This window comes from Gekko japonicus, unplaced genomic scaffold (assembly GCF_001447785.1).
Source record: "Gekko japonicus isolate JY-2015 unplaced genomic scaffold, Gekko_japonicus_V1.1 scaffold1763, whole genome shotgun sequence".
Taxonomy (NCBI): domain Eukaryota; kingdom Metazoa; phylum Chordata; class Lepidosauria; order Squamata; family Gekkonidae; genus Gekko; species Gekko japonicus.
In genome coordinates, this window is record NW_015167588.1 from 13,204 (window position 1) to 28,588 (window position 15,385).

The 15,385-nt window shown below is 40.5% G+C and overlaps 1 protein-coding gene across 1 annotated transcript in view; it reads right to left on the reverse strand.

Annotated features, from left to right (window-relative positions):
- Positions 1 to 1,423: 1,423 nt before the first annotated feature.
- Positions 1,424 to 15,385, reverse strand: part of SMCHD1 (structural maintenance of chromosomes flexible hinge domain containing 1) — a 123,344-nt gene continuing 109,382 nt past the window's right edge. The window contains exons 42-48 of the mRNA XM_015413929.1: positions 14,981 to 15,171; positions 12,684 to 12,793; positions 11,938 to 12,008; positions 9,298 to 9,469; positions 7,620 to 7,778; positions 6,201 to 6,318; positions 1,424 to 1,582 (exon numbers count right to left, since the gene is read on the reverse strand). Coding sequence (XP_015269415.1) covers positions 1,483 to 1,582; positions 6,201 to 6,318; positions 7,620 to 7,778; positions 9,298 to 9,469; positions 11,938 to 12,008; positions 12,684 to 12,793; positions 14,981 to 15,171 — 921 coding nt within the window. The 3' untranslated portion in view covers positions 1,424 to 1,482. The remainder of the gene's footprint in view (positions 1,583 to 6,200; positions 6,319 to 7,619; positions 7,779 to 9,297; positions 9,470 to 11,937; positions 12,009 to 12,683; positions 12,794 to 14,980; positions 15,172 to 15,385) is intronic.

Here is a 15,385-nt window from a genome sequence, read left to right on the forward strand (position 1 = left end):
CCAATCTGCAGTTCCACTTCTTAACCACTTGAGCCACTGCAGCCCCTATGTGCTCTTGCATAAATGTAAATACTATTTCTTAATAAGCTACAATGCAGTATACATGATTAGGTAATTAAAAGTAATCAAAATCCAACCAAAGGTTCTGAAAAAATGCTCTTTTTAAAAAATAAAGCATGCCCCCCCCACCACTTCAGACATGAATGGGTGGATTTGTGTGTTAATACAGTAAGGAAACGCTCACAGCAATACTACAGAGCAAGCAGAGTGGTGTTTTTGCAAGCTCTGCTCTGTCCTCACCTGATCACTTATGTGGCTGATCCAGGGATCACTCTACATCAGGGGTCCCCAATCCTTTTCATCCTGCAGGCATATTTGTAATTCTGACCCAGTGTGGTGAGCACAACCACCAAACGGCTGCTGTGAGGGTAGTGCTGACCAACGATCCCCTCAAGTTTAATTTCTGTGATTGTGTCAGAACTGGAGATGTGCTGAGAAGGGTGATACTCACAGGATGCAGTAAAATTTTTGTCACCCCCCCCCACACTTTGCCTCCTACTGATTATAGATAGCAAGTATGTAAAAGTATGAAACAGAAGGCAATTTGTCTATTAGTCTTCAAACGGCACTCATTCTTATCTTCAACTCTTTAGATAGTCTCTATAATTTACATGGGGATAATGCTTCAGCAATTTATATGTGGATTCAGAATATTGCTAAAACTAAACCTTAAATAGGGGCCGTGGTGGCTCAGAAGTTGACGCTGAGCTGCAGACTGGAGGGTCTGTAGTTCAGCAGTTCGAGACCCTAGTGTTGTGTGACGGTGTGAGCTCCTGTCTCTGGACCCAGCTCCTGCCAGCCTAGCAGTTTGAAAGCAAGAAATTGCAAGTAGATAAATAGGTACCACAGCGTTTCATGCGCCTCGGTGTTTAGTCATGCCAGCCACATGACCACGGAGAAGTCTTCGGACAGTGCTGGCTCTTCGGCTTGGAAACGGTGATGAGCACTGCCCCCTAGAGTCGAATTCGACTGACTTTTGAGCAAGGAAAACCTTTACCTTTACTTAAACCTTATATTATGTGATTTCAGCTGCCAAATATAGAACAGTTTAGAATGGTATCTTCCACAAAAGTACTGTTAAAAAATGAGAACCTGTTAGATTTTCAGCAGACTATATTAAAAGATTCTATTGTACCAACAAAACTTTTAGTATTTCAATATTTATTGCAAAATTTGAAATTGCTTATAAATAAAAACATTTATATATTTTCACATTTTATAGTCTAATAACTGCTGAACAACAAAAGTAAAATCCATACAAAGTATGCTAACTGAAATGATTGTTACAACAAAATTATTTTCTTTAATCAGTACAAAAGTATTAATGACAGTAACAACAACCTTTTTTGTTTTATATGTTTGCATTTGTTTTGTATTTTTTGTATTTCAATATACAAGTACTTTTGTAACCAATCTGACTGACTAGGTTTTCTTTTTTCTAGATGATCCATTAACTTCAGATGTAACAGTTGTGGTTTGCTGCTGTCTCTTTGTGAGAGGAGCTGAGACCAATTCTTCTGAACTACAATAAAACATATTATTATTATTATTATTATTATTACCTTTATATCGCACTGCCCGCAGAGCAGGCTCAGAGTAGTGTACAACATTTATATCAAACATAAAAACAATCCATTTATCTAAATATACAAATAAAATACAGAAATCTTAAAACAACGGGTGGCATATAAAACAATCTATATTGCAACACAGTACAATTTCAACCCCGGAGAAGGGGAGGCAGCTAATTGGCAAAACCGTTGCTGTCCTCAATCATATGTCATTCCAGATCTAGAAGTCATTATCTCATGGCTTAATGGCCTTTCTTTCTTTTGCTATAGATCATACATTCCGTAGGTTATAAGAATAAATTAAGAATGTTCCATAGACATCAGTGAAACAAGTTTATTGTAACTCACTTTCAATAAATGTCTAATTAACTGGGTTATTAATTACAAAAATAAAAGTTTTCTCATAGTCTGGAGAAAGCATACATCACAAAATCCCTTAGCAACTATTTAAGGGCTGTCACTTAATGAGAAAGTGGCAACTTTAACCCTTGTTCTACGCTTAATTTAATTTATTCTACTTAATCTGTTCTTCATTTACATCTGCTGATGGAATAAGCTTATTGCCAAATCCTGGTGTAACAGTGGAGCGAGCACAATGCTGCATAGGTAGAAAAGCTCACATTGCAGTGGCACTCTTGTGCCAGCAGGATGCTCCTTTGCCTGCGGTTTTGACAAAGACTACCTGGAACCGAGGGGATGTGATGAGGAAGAAGGGCAGCTGGAATCCCATGCTCACTCAAAGGTCTCTCCTTCCCTGCAGTGTCAGTTTAACACAGGCCCGTAGCCAGAATTTTTTTTATTGGGAGGGGGCAAATCAGTACAGTGGACTAATCACATCATTATTTATTTACCTTATTATGAATGAGCTACAATGTAGTGCAAAGTCATTCTACAAAGAAGGTTAAACAATAATCCATTTTGTTTTAACCAAATATCCCCTTCCTTTATTTACATATGATGAACAGAGTCTTGTAAATGCATGAAGATCCCTACCCCAATATTGTCCCACTTCCACTTTCCTGCTAAAACTGATTCAACCAACTAAGAAACCTCTAAGGCACGCCACAGTATTTGCTAGCTATGCCAAACCAGACAGCATCTGATAGACTAATCTGAGCTCAAGAATACTGGTTTTATTGTCAACTTTTTGTGCAACTACCTCTCCTTCCTTGGTCTGGCTCCCGGACTCCCTGGGCTGGCCCGACTTTGGCGACGATGAATAGTGGAGCCGTGGCGTCGATTGAAAGCCTTTCCGGCAGTGAGTGGGCGAGAACTGGCTACAGGACGTCGCTGCCCCCGCTGGTTCAGACCAGCCTGCGCCATTGCCATTTTGACGGGGTTACCCTTCAAGCACCATTCCAGTGGCTGCTGCTGCGGCTGCTGTCGGGGCTCGCAGGACTGTTCCAGATGAGTGTGTGTGCACTGGGGAACCCAGGGAAGGTCTCTGTCTCCCCTGGTAGTGCGACCTGAGTGGTGTTTTGCCCCTTTGGGCTTGCCAACGGAGACTGTACCAGCAAAAACAAGAATGAACTCCGAATTTAGGCGATTGATAAACTCATGGGACCTGGAGCTGCTGGTCTGGAGAGGCAGCAGACACTGGGGCGATCTCGGAAAGTGGGCTCGAGGACGGAATTTCACGCCCATATGCAGAACTGTCTGGCTCAAAGAAGATCATTGGACATGCCGAGTCCTAACAACCTGGAACCGGACTGCCACCCATGAACCAGTAGATGGCAGCAGATGTGGGCGGTTAACCAGAGGGAATTATTGAGTTAAAATTAATTAATTGGTTTAGAGTACTGAGTTTAAAGTTAATTAATTAGGGTTAGTGTATTGAGTTTAAAGTTAATTACTTGGGTTAGGGCAGAAAAATTATAACCTAATTGTGTATTAAGGTAAAGGTAAAGGTTCCCTTGCTCGAAAGCCAGTCGAATCCGACTCTAGGGTTGCGGTGCTCATCTCCATTTCAAAGCCGAAGAGCCAGCGCTGTCCGAAGACGTTTCCGTGGTCATGTGGCCGGCATGACTAAACACTGAGGCGCACGGAACGCTGTTACCTTCCCACTGAAGTGGTACCTATTTATCTACTTGCAATTTCTTGCTTTCGAAATTGTGTATTACTAGTTGATTAATTTCCTAAGTAATTATTGATAGATCTGATGAATTGAATAATAATCTGGTTGTGTATCTGGTATCTGTTTTATTCCCCCAATTAATTATGGATTGACTTGCTGAATGAATTGATAAATTTGCCCTGTAACTGATGAATTAATTTTAATTAATTTGGTATCTCAATTTAAATCGACAAATTAATTAATAAGAGGTCTTCTGGCTGCTTAAAGGAAATTCTGCCACAGACTGCCATTAGCTGTTATTTAAGCTAAATTATCTATAGGTTACCAGACTACACTGACAGGGTCATATTAATTTAGGAGTAAGTGAGAGCCAGTGCCTGTTGTCAGGACTACTTGGTTGGTTCGACGCCTAGTTGGTTTGAGGCTCACAGTTGGTTTGCAGCTGGCGAAGATCAGCAGGCGGGTTGATGACCAAACAAAGGATTCCAATGCTCCCGGGGAGGAGAAAGTATAGCGGTGGGACTAGACATTGAGTCAAGGGAAGGAGGCGGAGAAATAATTTAGCTTGGCCCCCTTCCAGTCTATGTCCCACCCCAAAGGTTGTAGACAGTGGGGCTAGGATGATTGACCCCCCCTCCAACATTGGTGTTGTGTAGCGCCAGGTCTATAAATAATAAGACCACAGTCCTATGGGACTTTCTGCAGGAGCAGAAGGTAGACCTGGCATGTGTGACCGAGACCTGGATGTGAGAGTGAGAGACAGTATCTCTCTCCCAGTGAGCCCCACCTGGGTATTTGGTCCTTCACCAATTGCAGACTACGGGATGGGTGGGGGAGGAGTGACTTTATTCATCCGGGAGGCTTACTTCTTCAGAGTGCTCAGAAGATATTCTAAGATAGGTAAGAGTAATGTTCCATGTGCTAGTCACTTTATTGTCTACTTTCGGACATGCACATGCCTTTGGGCAGCCTTTCTTCTGGGGGAATGTAGCCAGGTATTGAATCTGGGATAGTCTTATATGCTAAGCTCTAGTGAGCAATGGCTGCACACAGGGTTTTTGTGCTACTAGGTAGTCGATATCTCTGGAAGGGGAAAAGGTGGAATGTTCACGGTAGACTACAAAGGCCTCATCTTGGGTCCTGCAGCTGTGTGATTAAGGAAGTTGTTATGTAAGTAGGATGCCTGGGTTTCTAGTCCCATTGCTTGATTTTCTGTCTAAAAAGTTATTAAAATATTTATATCTGCCTTTCAAAAAATAATCTTCAAGGTGTGTCAGTAGGACCCTTAAAAGGTGAGCTTTGTCTTCTAGAGGCTCCAAACCCACACCTCATTTTCCACCACACTGCTTTTTTCCACTGAGTTATCAGCCAGCTTGGTACTGTAAGTTTTTTTTCTTTTGTTACGCTTGTAGCTCCCTCCCTCTCTCTTGCAATAAAGTTTTCCATCAGAACACTGTGTGTGTGTGTGTGTAATGTTATTCATGTTGTCAGTGCAGACTCTTCCTCTGGGAAGTATATTCTACATGCAAACCTCTGACAGCTAGTCCATGGGAAGCTCCAACTGAAGAGGCAGTCATTCATGGGAGCACACTTATGTCTAACTGCAAGGGTCAGGAGGGCAGGTACTCCAATCAAAGCATATCATCATGACATCCTCGCTAGCTGTAGAACCTTCCTCTAAGCCCTGAGTGAAAACATCCCGTGTTGGTACTTCAGCAACTAATGGGATCCCTCCCATTACTGAAGAAAGTTCCCCATTACAGCATCATTTCTCCAGGCCTGTGGCTGAAAGGCAGCTAGTGAGGTACACACATTTTCATAACAGTGCAACAATCCCTTCCCAAGAGTAAGGGGCCAAAAAGCCACCATGATCACTGCCACAAAATCTTCCTCCACAGAACTTTCACTGCTGGGCAGCTGGCTTCAAAGACTGAAGTTGTTGACTCACTGAATTACTGGCTGGTTTAGGACATTTCTGCTGCTGCCATGCTTCGATGGGTAAAATCTATGCATACATCAGGTGGAAGCTACCTTCAGCAAGCAACAATGCAATTAATGGGTGACAGCAGAGTTGCCAGGGCTGTTAAGGAATGGCCTGCACTGTTTTTTTTCTCTAATGGTGTTTTGCTGTTGAGTTTAATGCTGGCAATGCACAGAACTGTGACTGTGTTACGCCTGTGCTATCACTGACACAATACAACTACAAATAATATGCCAGAATATCGGAGAAGGTTATCACAGTATTGTGGGACTGGACGTCAACCCATAGATAATGTTATAATAACTAGAATGACTGCATGGTCAACCAAACAGTAATAAATTCCTATAGGTTCAATACATATTTTATCAACAATATAATGCAGAATTGTCATAACTACATTGCTGACACAAACAGTCTTCAAGAATACTCACTATAGATGAGAATTCATGGCAAAAAAGCACTAAAAAAAGAGCAGCTTTTTAATTTAAGTTCAGTATGGATCAGATTAACCAACCTGTGCAACTTTTTCACTATTTCTCTCCGCACTCTTTTTGGAGGACTGGGACTGTCATTCACGTCGAGCCCTTCTGATCGAAGTGGTGATTTGCTGCATCGACCTGTTGGGGTCATACCTACGGTGATCACAAATATGGATACTATTTTAATGCCAGCAATTATACATTCAGAAACAAAGACCCAAGTGTATAGATATAAAAGTTTAAAAGTTTTTAAAACCTATGAAAAATATTTGAATTTTACAATGTACCAGCAATACCTGACGTGGTAAGAGTTGATGAAACTGGACTCAGAGGAAGTAACTTTTATTCTACTCTGTTTATAACCTGAGCCCAAGCTCCTTCTCTTCTAAACCCCAAAGTGAACAGAAGCAAGCAGCAGGTTGTTTATTTCCCTTAACGGGTTGAACTCCAAACCCTCCCTGGCTGAGAGGCTCAAGCCTGTGCACTGTTCTCTACCACATTTTTATCCTTTCATTCCTCCCAGGATCTCTAGGCAGTTTATATAGTTCTCAACTCCTCCATTTTATCCTCACAACAATCCCTTGATGTAGGTAAGGCTGAACGGGGAGGAGGGGGGCTAGTCCAAGAACATCCAGGGAGCTTCATGGCCAAGTGGGTACCTGAACCAAGGATAAGTGAGACATAGTCTGACCCTCTACTCAGTAAGATGTGGTGGTTATCAGTTGCCTGGTAATATAAAAAAAACCCTTGATCCTTGCTATTTTGGGTGGTGATGGTGAGTTAGGGACTTGTTCCAAAACACCAGTATTTTCTCTGCCAGAGCAGGGAGCCTCTGGAATTGGTAGAGGCCTCTACTACTGTCTCCTACCCTGCCTTTAGGACTGTGAGTTTCTGCAAAAGGGCAACCATTTTACAAATAGTTGGAGTGATAATTACAGGTAAGACATTTAATATCACAAATGCAATATGTGTCCGTATACGCACACACTCTTATATATTATACATACATATATATAGTGAAAAATCTGTTGCACTATAGTCAAGGATTTTTTGGTAAATAAACATTTTGTACATTCAAGGAAAGGTTCTTAGACATTATACAAAGCAGAATACAGAAATTCATTATTTTGCTGTATATTTACTGCTTTTATTTGAAACCAGTAAAAATGAACAGAACCCACAATATGTATGTTTGTAAAGATTTTTGCTGGATGATTTAAAAAGGTACTTCTGTTTTTGGATTTTTGGTATATTTTTTATGATCATAACATTTGCTACCTTGATGGCTAAAAACAGCTTAATGTATAAAACACAACACACAAAGCAAAGATACAATTAAAATGTGTTAATAAAGTGAATTCTATGATGAGTTTCGCCTGTTGTAGCACAATTAAAAGAAATATATATTTGTTAACTTTTTTCTTCATGACGTACAGGTGAATAATGTGACTTACCTATTTTCTCCTCTATTAGCTTGAGATTCCTTTCTTTCTCAGCAAATTCTTCCTTCTTTTTTTGTATTTCTGGAGTATTTAATGACCGCTCTTGTATTTCAAGTTCTGCTCTCACTTTATTAAGTCTGACAACTGCTGTGTGGTACTGCTGAAGGAGTTCTAATAGGCAAAAGAACAGTTGGATGTAATTATACACTGTCTGTAAACTGCTCCTATTCTAGAACAAATGGTTTAAAAACAATGGTGAATAACAAACAGAAACTTTCTGTTTTCAAAAGGGCCACTTCATTTTCTTACATGGATATATTCTTGTTGCATAAGCTTGTATATAGTATTTACACTATCACCTGTGAAAACTGCATAATAATTTTTGTTAAAATTCCATACCTTTCCTAAACATGTAAACAATACATAACAGGAAAATTATTGTTTGACAAAGCTGTAACACCACAAGGTAGAAGGCAAAATCTGGCGATACTGTGCTTCTCTCAACATTCATCTACCCAACCCTGTCTCTAATACCAAACATGATGGTTTGACTCCTGTGTAAGAAAATTAGGTAGAACCACCCAGAAGCAAGGTGGGGAGTTCTGTATATTCAGGTGACTCCCTAGGCATGCAAAAATAATTATCAGTAGTTAAAAAGTCACCCCACCCCCCACATCCAACAATACACAACAAGGACTGAGCAATAATCAAGAGGCAGCTATCACATTAGGAGAAAAAGGAAAGCAGAATGGATTTTACAACAGTTTATTCTCCCCCAGCTTCCCAATTTATGAAAATGTATTACAGTCCATATTCCTAAAGGCATTGGCACTTTTTATAATGACAAGAGAAGGCAATTGGCAGCATATTCTGCTGCTCTGGAAAAGTACATGCACAACTGCAAAAGATGGAGCGCTGAATTTTATCCAATATCAAAAGTCATGGAACTGTACAAATGAAATGAAGCTGTAATGACCACAGCATCTCTCTAAGAACGGATGTTGATGCACATGCTAAAATACATATTTTCCAAATATCTGAAATCATTCAAATATTTCCTACGATTACATGCAGAAGTTTTGTATGGTACAAGTCCATCAAATCAAAATAAACTACTGGAAACCAATAAGGTAATACCAAGATTTATTACATAAGATTGGCAAAAATTGTGCTAATATTCAGCATTAGTCTGATTCATTTGTCTTTACAGAAGGGCAGGGCTCAGATCCAAAGAGATGTCAGAAAGCTACAGGGTAAAATGCCTACTGCCATTAGATATATCTGACTGACTTAATTAATAATATAAGCACCTTATAGTTAAAATATTCTAAATAAACTTTAGCTGTAGTAAACGCTAGGGACGGGCATGAACTATCTGATGAACTAAAGTTTGGCAGCAATTTTGGCCAGTTTGTGGTTTGTGAAGCAATGCTCATGAACTGAAGAGCTGCTGTGAACTTCCAGAAGTTTGTGGCGGTTCGTAAAGAGCAGAAAATTAGGTTTAAACGACTGAGCCCAATGCTTTCCGATCTTCATGAAAAACAGCCACAGAGTGCCTCAGAGACATTTAAACCCCTGCGAACTGCCCTATTAGGTTTGTGGTTCAGCAAAAATGCCGTTTGTGCCCATTCCTAGTGCCCATCCCTAGTAAAAGCTTAACATAAAGCTCTATATTATGTTCTGAACACACCTATCTGTTTGGAGAGACTGTAGTAACGTGCTGGCAGAGGTGCTCCAAATACCATTCCCCTAAGTTTATCCATGGGAGGAGCTTTATTCTGAAGGCCTCCAAATTTTCCATTGCTGCGAATTCTGTCTCCTTCTCTTGTCAGCAAAGTTGGGCAATAAGCAATTTTAACAACCTATGTAAACAAAAATAAACAAACAACATTATACATATAAAATACATTTATTATGTGGAAAGTGTTAATCAACATGTTTGCCACTGAAAAAAAGAAGTTTACTTAAAAGTTACAGTTTGGATAAAGTTATACATCCCACAAACCGGGAAAACGGGAAACTTTCTATCATGCCTCCAAGACTCTCTTCCAGTCAAGGGGTTTCAGCTTTTGCTCAAGTAGAAATGCAAGGAAAAGAGCACAGTAGTTGATTGCACTTACACTATACCTAGTTGCATTTTTTGCTGCGGTAAGATTGGTGAAAACAATTTCTCGGCACTACAGTAGACAGGGAAGAAAGTGCTGGGTATTGCACAATACCTTGCACCAGAAAAACTGCATGAATCTGTTCATGCTTTCACTCGCACTTCCTGGATCCAAGCCAGAAACTCCCATCTCTGGGACAATGAGAAACAGGAACAGAGGAGTGATTTACAGGTGAGAGGCTGACAGTGTAATCCAAAACAGAGTTAATACCCTTCTAAGCCCATTGAGTTTCACTAACTTAGAAGGATATAACTCTGTTTAGGATGGCAGTGTAAGGGAGAAATCCTAAGCAGACCCTTTTGAAAATGTCCCATTTTATTCAATGGGGCTTACACCTAGAAAAAGTGTTCTTAGGATGGCAAACAAAACCTCTTTTCCTCAACCAGGACTGGGAGGACATCCTTGAAACATTGGTATTTACAAAGGCAGATGTCGAAGACAAGGCCCCTTCAGGAAGGTGATTTAGTTATAACTGTACAACTTTCTGCCAAAGGCTTTATCTGGAGAAGCCACCTTGTAGTTCTTGTAGTCTGATGAGAGGACTCCATATATCCTCTAAAGAAATGTTATATGCCCATATGTTTTTATTAAACTGTTTATTTTATATACTTTACTTTAAATCCTTTTTAATGTTGAAATTCTTTAATATTGAAACACAAACAGGGTGTGATCTTGATAACAATGCATGTTAAAGAAAAGCTAACTAGAATGTCTGAAAAGTGAGTCCCATACAGTAGAGATAATAATGAGTAAGGAAACCCAAATCTTTGTTTAAGCCAGGATGATATGTAGTGTTTAATTTCTTGGTAAGTTCTAATTTGTGTTCATTGACTCCCTGTCACAGAGACCAACACATTTGTCCAATATAGGTAACAGAAGAGCATTATTGGCACATGATGTGATACATAAAATCAGTTGATGTGTAAGATGATGAGCCCAGGATGGTGTAACTGACAGTATTAGATCCCAAGACGGTATTGCTTGAATGTATATTAGAAAAAAGTTGGCATCTAGGTCTGTTGCAAGCTTTGGTTCCTGGGTCTGTATGTTGGGTGGTCCATGGCTGTTGGTGGGACGTAATTTTAAGTTAAGGGCCTGCCTATAAGCAAGAAAAGGCCTGCCACCAAAGGTCTGTGATAGAGAAATGTTCTTATCCAGAAGAGGTTGTAAGTCAGTGATGAAGCAATTGAAGTGCTTTAAGCTGTGAGTTGTAGGTGACAACCTGTGGTATTCTGCTGTCACTCCCTTTGGGTCTGTAGTAGGCTGGCCAAGTCTGGCTTTATCTGTTCTTTTTCTTTACTGGGTTGATATTATAATGCAAAAATGCTTTTGGTACATCCTCCAGGTCAGAGTTCCTGCCTGAGGCATCAGAAAAAATGCAACTGTAACTAATGCTTGATTGTTGACTATGCATCTCTTTATACATTCTGGGTGGTAGCTAGAAGCACGTATGTATGTTCAATGGCCAGCAGGTTTTTGGTATAAGATGGTGCTTATGCATCCATAACAGAGTTTCACAATGGTGCCCAGGAAATTTAATTCTTGTATGGATTGGTTCATGGTGAAGTTGATGTTGGGGTGGACAAGTCCCAATAGAATCTCTGAAGAGTGTCCTTCCCATTGTCAGGTTCAACAGCAAGTAAATCTCCACACACGTTTCCACAGAAGCGTTATGCTTTATTAGACTACAAGTCTGTTACCATGTCCACGAGATTATTGTTAAGAATGACCATGGGGCGGAAACATCCCTACATATAGCAGGATGAGGCAAATGGCTAAGCAAATGAAATCCGAGCGCGCGGGCGGGAATTCTCCCGGCGGGAGGTTACATAATAAGCGTGAGAGTCTCAGTGCCCCATGAGAGCCGAAAAATTCACACCTGTGGTGGAATACAAGCCCTCCCCCCGTCACAAGGTCAGACAGATAACTCAGTCTGGAAGCACTGGTTCTCACGGTCTCCCTATCGCTGTTTACTGCATGCGGCAGAGCAGCGAGCAAGCTATGAGGCATGCGCCGTAGCGCCAGGATCAGAGAAGGGAACAAGCAAAACATGGCAGCTAGCCATGTTTCAGATGATGAAAATATCATCAATAAATCTTAGGTATAGGACAGACGTTAATGGACAGGAGCTGAGGGAAGCATTGCTCTAAGTCAGCCATACATACCTCGTTTCTGTAATGATTGGCAGCATCCAAATTGTCAACAATAATGGTGTCTCCTAAGATCAATCCAAACACTACAAAGTTAAATTAAACAGTGAGATTTCAATAACAAAACATCATACTATCAACCATTATGTAACCTACTTTTTATATTTACATCAGTACATGACATCTTGAGGTGGTAGTTTGATTGAAATTGATTGAAACAAGAATGGACAAAATCCCATCAAAATACAAGATGGGAACAACCATGATAAATATATTATTAAGTATAAGAAATACTAATGAATGAAATTCCAAAGGGGTTATTGCCTAAAGAGAATCCTGTTTTCTACCAAATGCCAGTAGAAAGTATGGGCCTAATTCCTACCTAAATATTTGGTTTAACTATCAGCTCCATAAACGAATCACCAAAAAAGCATGCTATTTCCAAAGACTTCATTGGTTATTAATTGTCTATTAATAACTGCCATAAGATATTTAGAAATCATTAGGTATATTTTTACCTTTCACTGCAAGCATTAGAACTTTGTGTCATTCAATATTTAAAGCAGACCACTGTGTTAACAGTCACATTTCTGTTTACTTATTTTGCCCTAACATTCCATAATTTAGTAAACTTGGAAAAAAAAACCTTAAAAAATTGTCAGACTTTTCTTCCTGTATTTTTTTCCATTATAAGACTTCAAATCCAGAAAAATCTGTGTACTTTGTGCATAATATGATTCCAGGTCTCTCGTGACCATTACCTGTCTGGCAGCTTTCTTGGTGTTCTGGAAATGTTAGCAGGTCTCTGGCAAACACTGGATTTCCAAGAGGATCGAAACAGTTCCTACCATTTCGTAAGTGAGGTAAAGTCCTGGTTGAAAATAATTTTTAAAGGTTACAGAGAGGTAGATGTATTAGTTTGTTGCAGCCAACACAGAAGAGAGTCTTGTTGCACCTTAAAGAACAGAACATCATCAAGTATATTCAGTGTCAAGGCAACTGGGGGGATGGACTTCTACAGCCCTTCTGTAGCCATGGAAAAACCAATACAGGCCCTCCAAACCTTGACAGGCAGCTCTGGCGGCCAACAAGAGAGCTCCCATTCTGCTCTATGGGAGCAGACTGCATCTGGAGATGAGCTGTAATCCAAAGTCAATCAGCACAAAACTTGGAGAGCAGGCAGAGGGGCATCCTGGGGAGGTCTGCTGCGAGGCTGATGCTTCTAGCTTGCAGAGGGCTGTTTGACACACTCCCCCCATTGCACATCGGACCCTAGGGAGGGATATTTTCCCCCTTCCCCAAAGCTAATCTGCACACAACTTGGAAGGCAGGTAGAGGGGCATCCTGGGGAGGTCCTCCGTGAGTTTGATGCCTTTAGCTTGCAAGGGGTCCGTTTGACACAGTCCTGAACCTGCGGCTGTGATTTCCCTAGAGAGCACTTTCCTGGGGGCACCTGCTTTGGCAGGCCATAACTCAGCCCCCTAAATCCAATTGTGATGGACTGCCCAGAAAAGCAGGCTTTTTAAAATGCTGCTTGTGTCAGAGAGTTCAAGAGTTAATCTTCCCTAGTGAGAAGAGCTTATGTGGTTGGCTGCTCTACTCGCTCTCTGATTGGCCAAGCATCATCTTAGAGAGGAAATAAAACAGCTGATCTGGAGGGGAAAATATTCATTCGCCTTTTGAGACACTTGTGGTCTTGGCCTGAAATCTAACGTGTGGATCAGTAGCCAAAGTCTTTGGCTTTTTAGGGAAGAGATTTTGGGAGTCAGTCATATCTGTCAGGGAATTGTCAGAAAAGTATTTCTATACCGAGAAGAATAAGGACCCCATTGTCTTAACTACTCTGAGAGAGAACTTAGATTCTCAGTCAAGAAAGCTACAGAACAGCTTTATACGGACAACAGATAACGGGAGAAGGACTTGTCTAGGTAGTTAGAGAGAACTCCCATACAAGCCCAATAGCTACAGGAGTGATTGCTTCTTAGGGACAAGGAGAATAGCTTCCTGCCAGTGAAAGGGGTTGGGAAGAGAACCCTGGTCTGTGATAAAGGGGAGAAGTTTAGACACCTTAGGAGTTGGTGAAAACCTTTAATATCTAAAGGGAAATCCTTGATCTCTGAAGGGAGAAACCTAGAAGCACTAAGACAAAGCTATTCTTTAAGAAACTGTATTCAAGATTCTGTGTAACAGCTGAAGTATTTAATAAGCAAAAACATCTCACTGAAGTGAGCAGAATTACAATGTCCAGCATACTAAAACCACATGAGAAAAAACGGATTCTTAGTTTGCATAACATGTCAGTATCAGATTTCATGCACAATTTCTATTCTTTTCAGTGATATTTGTAGAAGAGAACCTTTTTGATTTTTTTGAGGATTACCCCAAATTACTACATAGTACATAGATTATTTTCTAAACTGTGAATTTGGAATTTATTGAATAATTTGAGACTGATATAGAAACAGAAACCTTTCGAAGACACCTGTAGTACAGTTTTACTCACAGATCTCCATGCATGAGAACACTGTGCAAACATTTCATGATGTTAGGGATCCATGATCTGATCCTGCAATGCCCAAGCAGTCACCGTGGTTCTGATATGAAACAGGGCCATGGATTCTAGGGTGGGAAGGCAATTAGCTCTTCTCCTTACATCATTCCTCTGATAAAAAATGGGGCCGATGGAGAAGTTCTACATTTTTCAGCAGTGCAGCTCTTTTGCTGTTAAAACTGGACCCATGCATAATTTAGAAAGATTCATGTGTAAATAGATGGATCTGCTGCCACCTTGTCTAGTCTGGCTCTGTATGAACCTAGCTTGAAAGTTGTTGCTTGGAAAAGTATTTGCAGAATTCAACTTAAATCTTACGTGCCTGTACAGTGCAGTAAGTCTCACTGGGTAAATATGGACAGGATTGGGCTGTCAATCCATAAAAGAGGCATATAATGCAGTTTCTCAGCCACATAAAACTTACTAAAAAACAAAGCTGAAATGTTAATTAAAATTGGTTCTTGAACATCAACAATTATTTGAATTAGGAAGAAAAACCGATTTTACCTGTTCCAGTCTGGAAGATTCTTCTTGTAAATAGATTCAAGAGGCAATACCTGCTGCCGGCCCTGAGTTTCATCAAAGATACGACGAGCGGCAGCAGTTGTCCGAGTGATTACACAGTCCATGTCACTTGCCAAATGCCATGAGATAACCTTTGCTGCTTCATTCTCTTCAATCTGTGCTAAGTGTGCAACCTGGTACATAAAATTTAAAACAACAAATCTGAACAGGTCAAAGTTTTCCAACTATCAGGGGAAGAATGCTCCCCTATCTTCAGTTCAGACAGAAGGCTGGGATGTCAGCTTCAGCCTTGATGCACTGATAGCTTTGCTAGGGCTGCTGAAAATCTCTGCCTCCCCCCACCCTTTGCCATACCTTAAAAGGGGGCAAAAAGCTGTACAGGAAAGT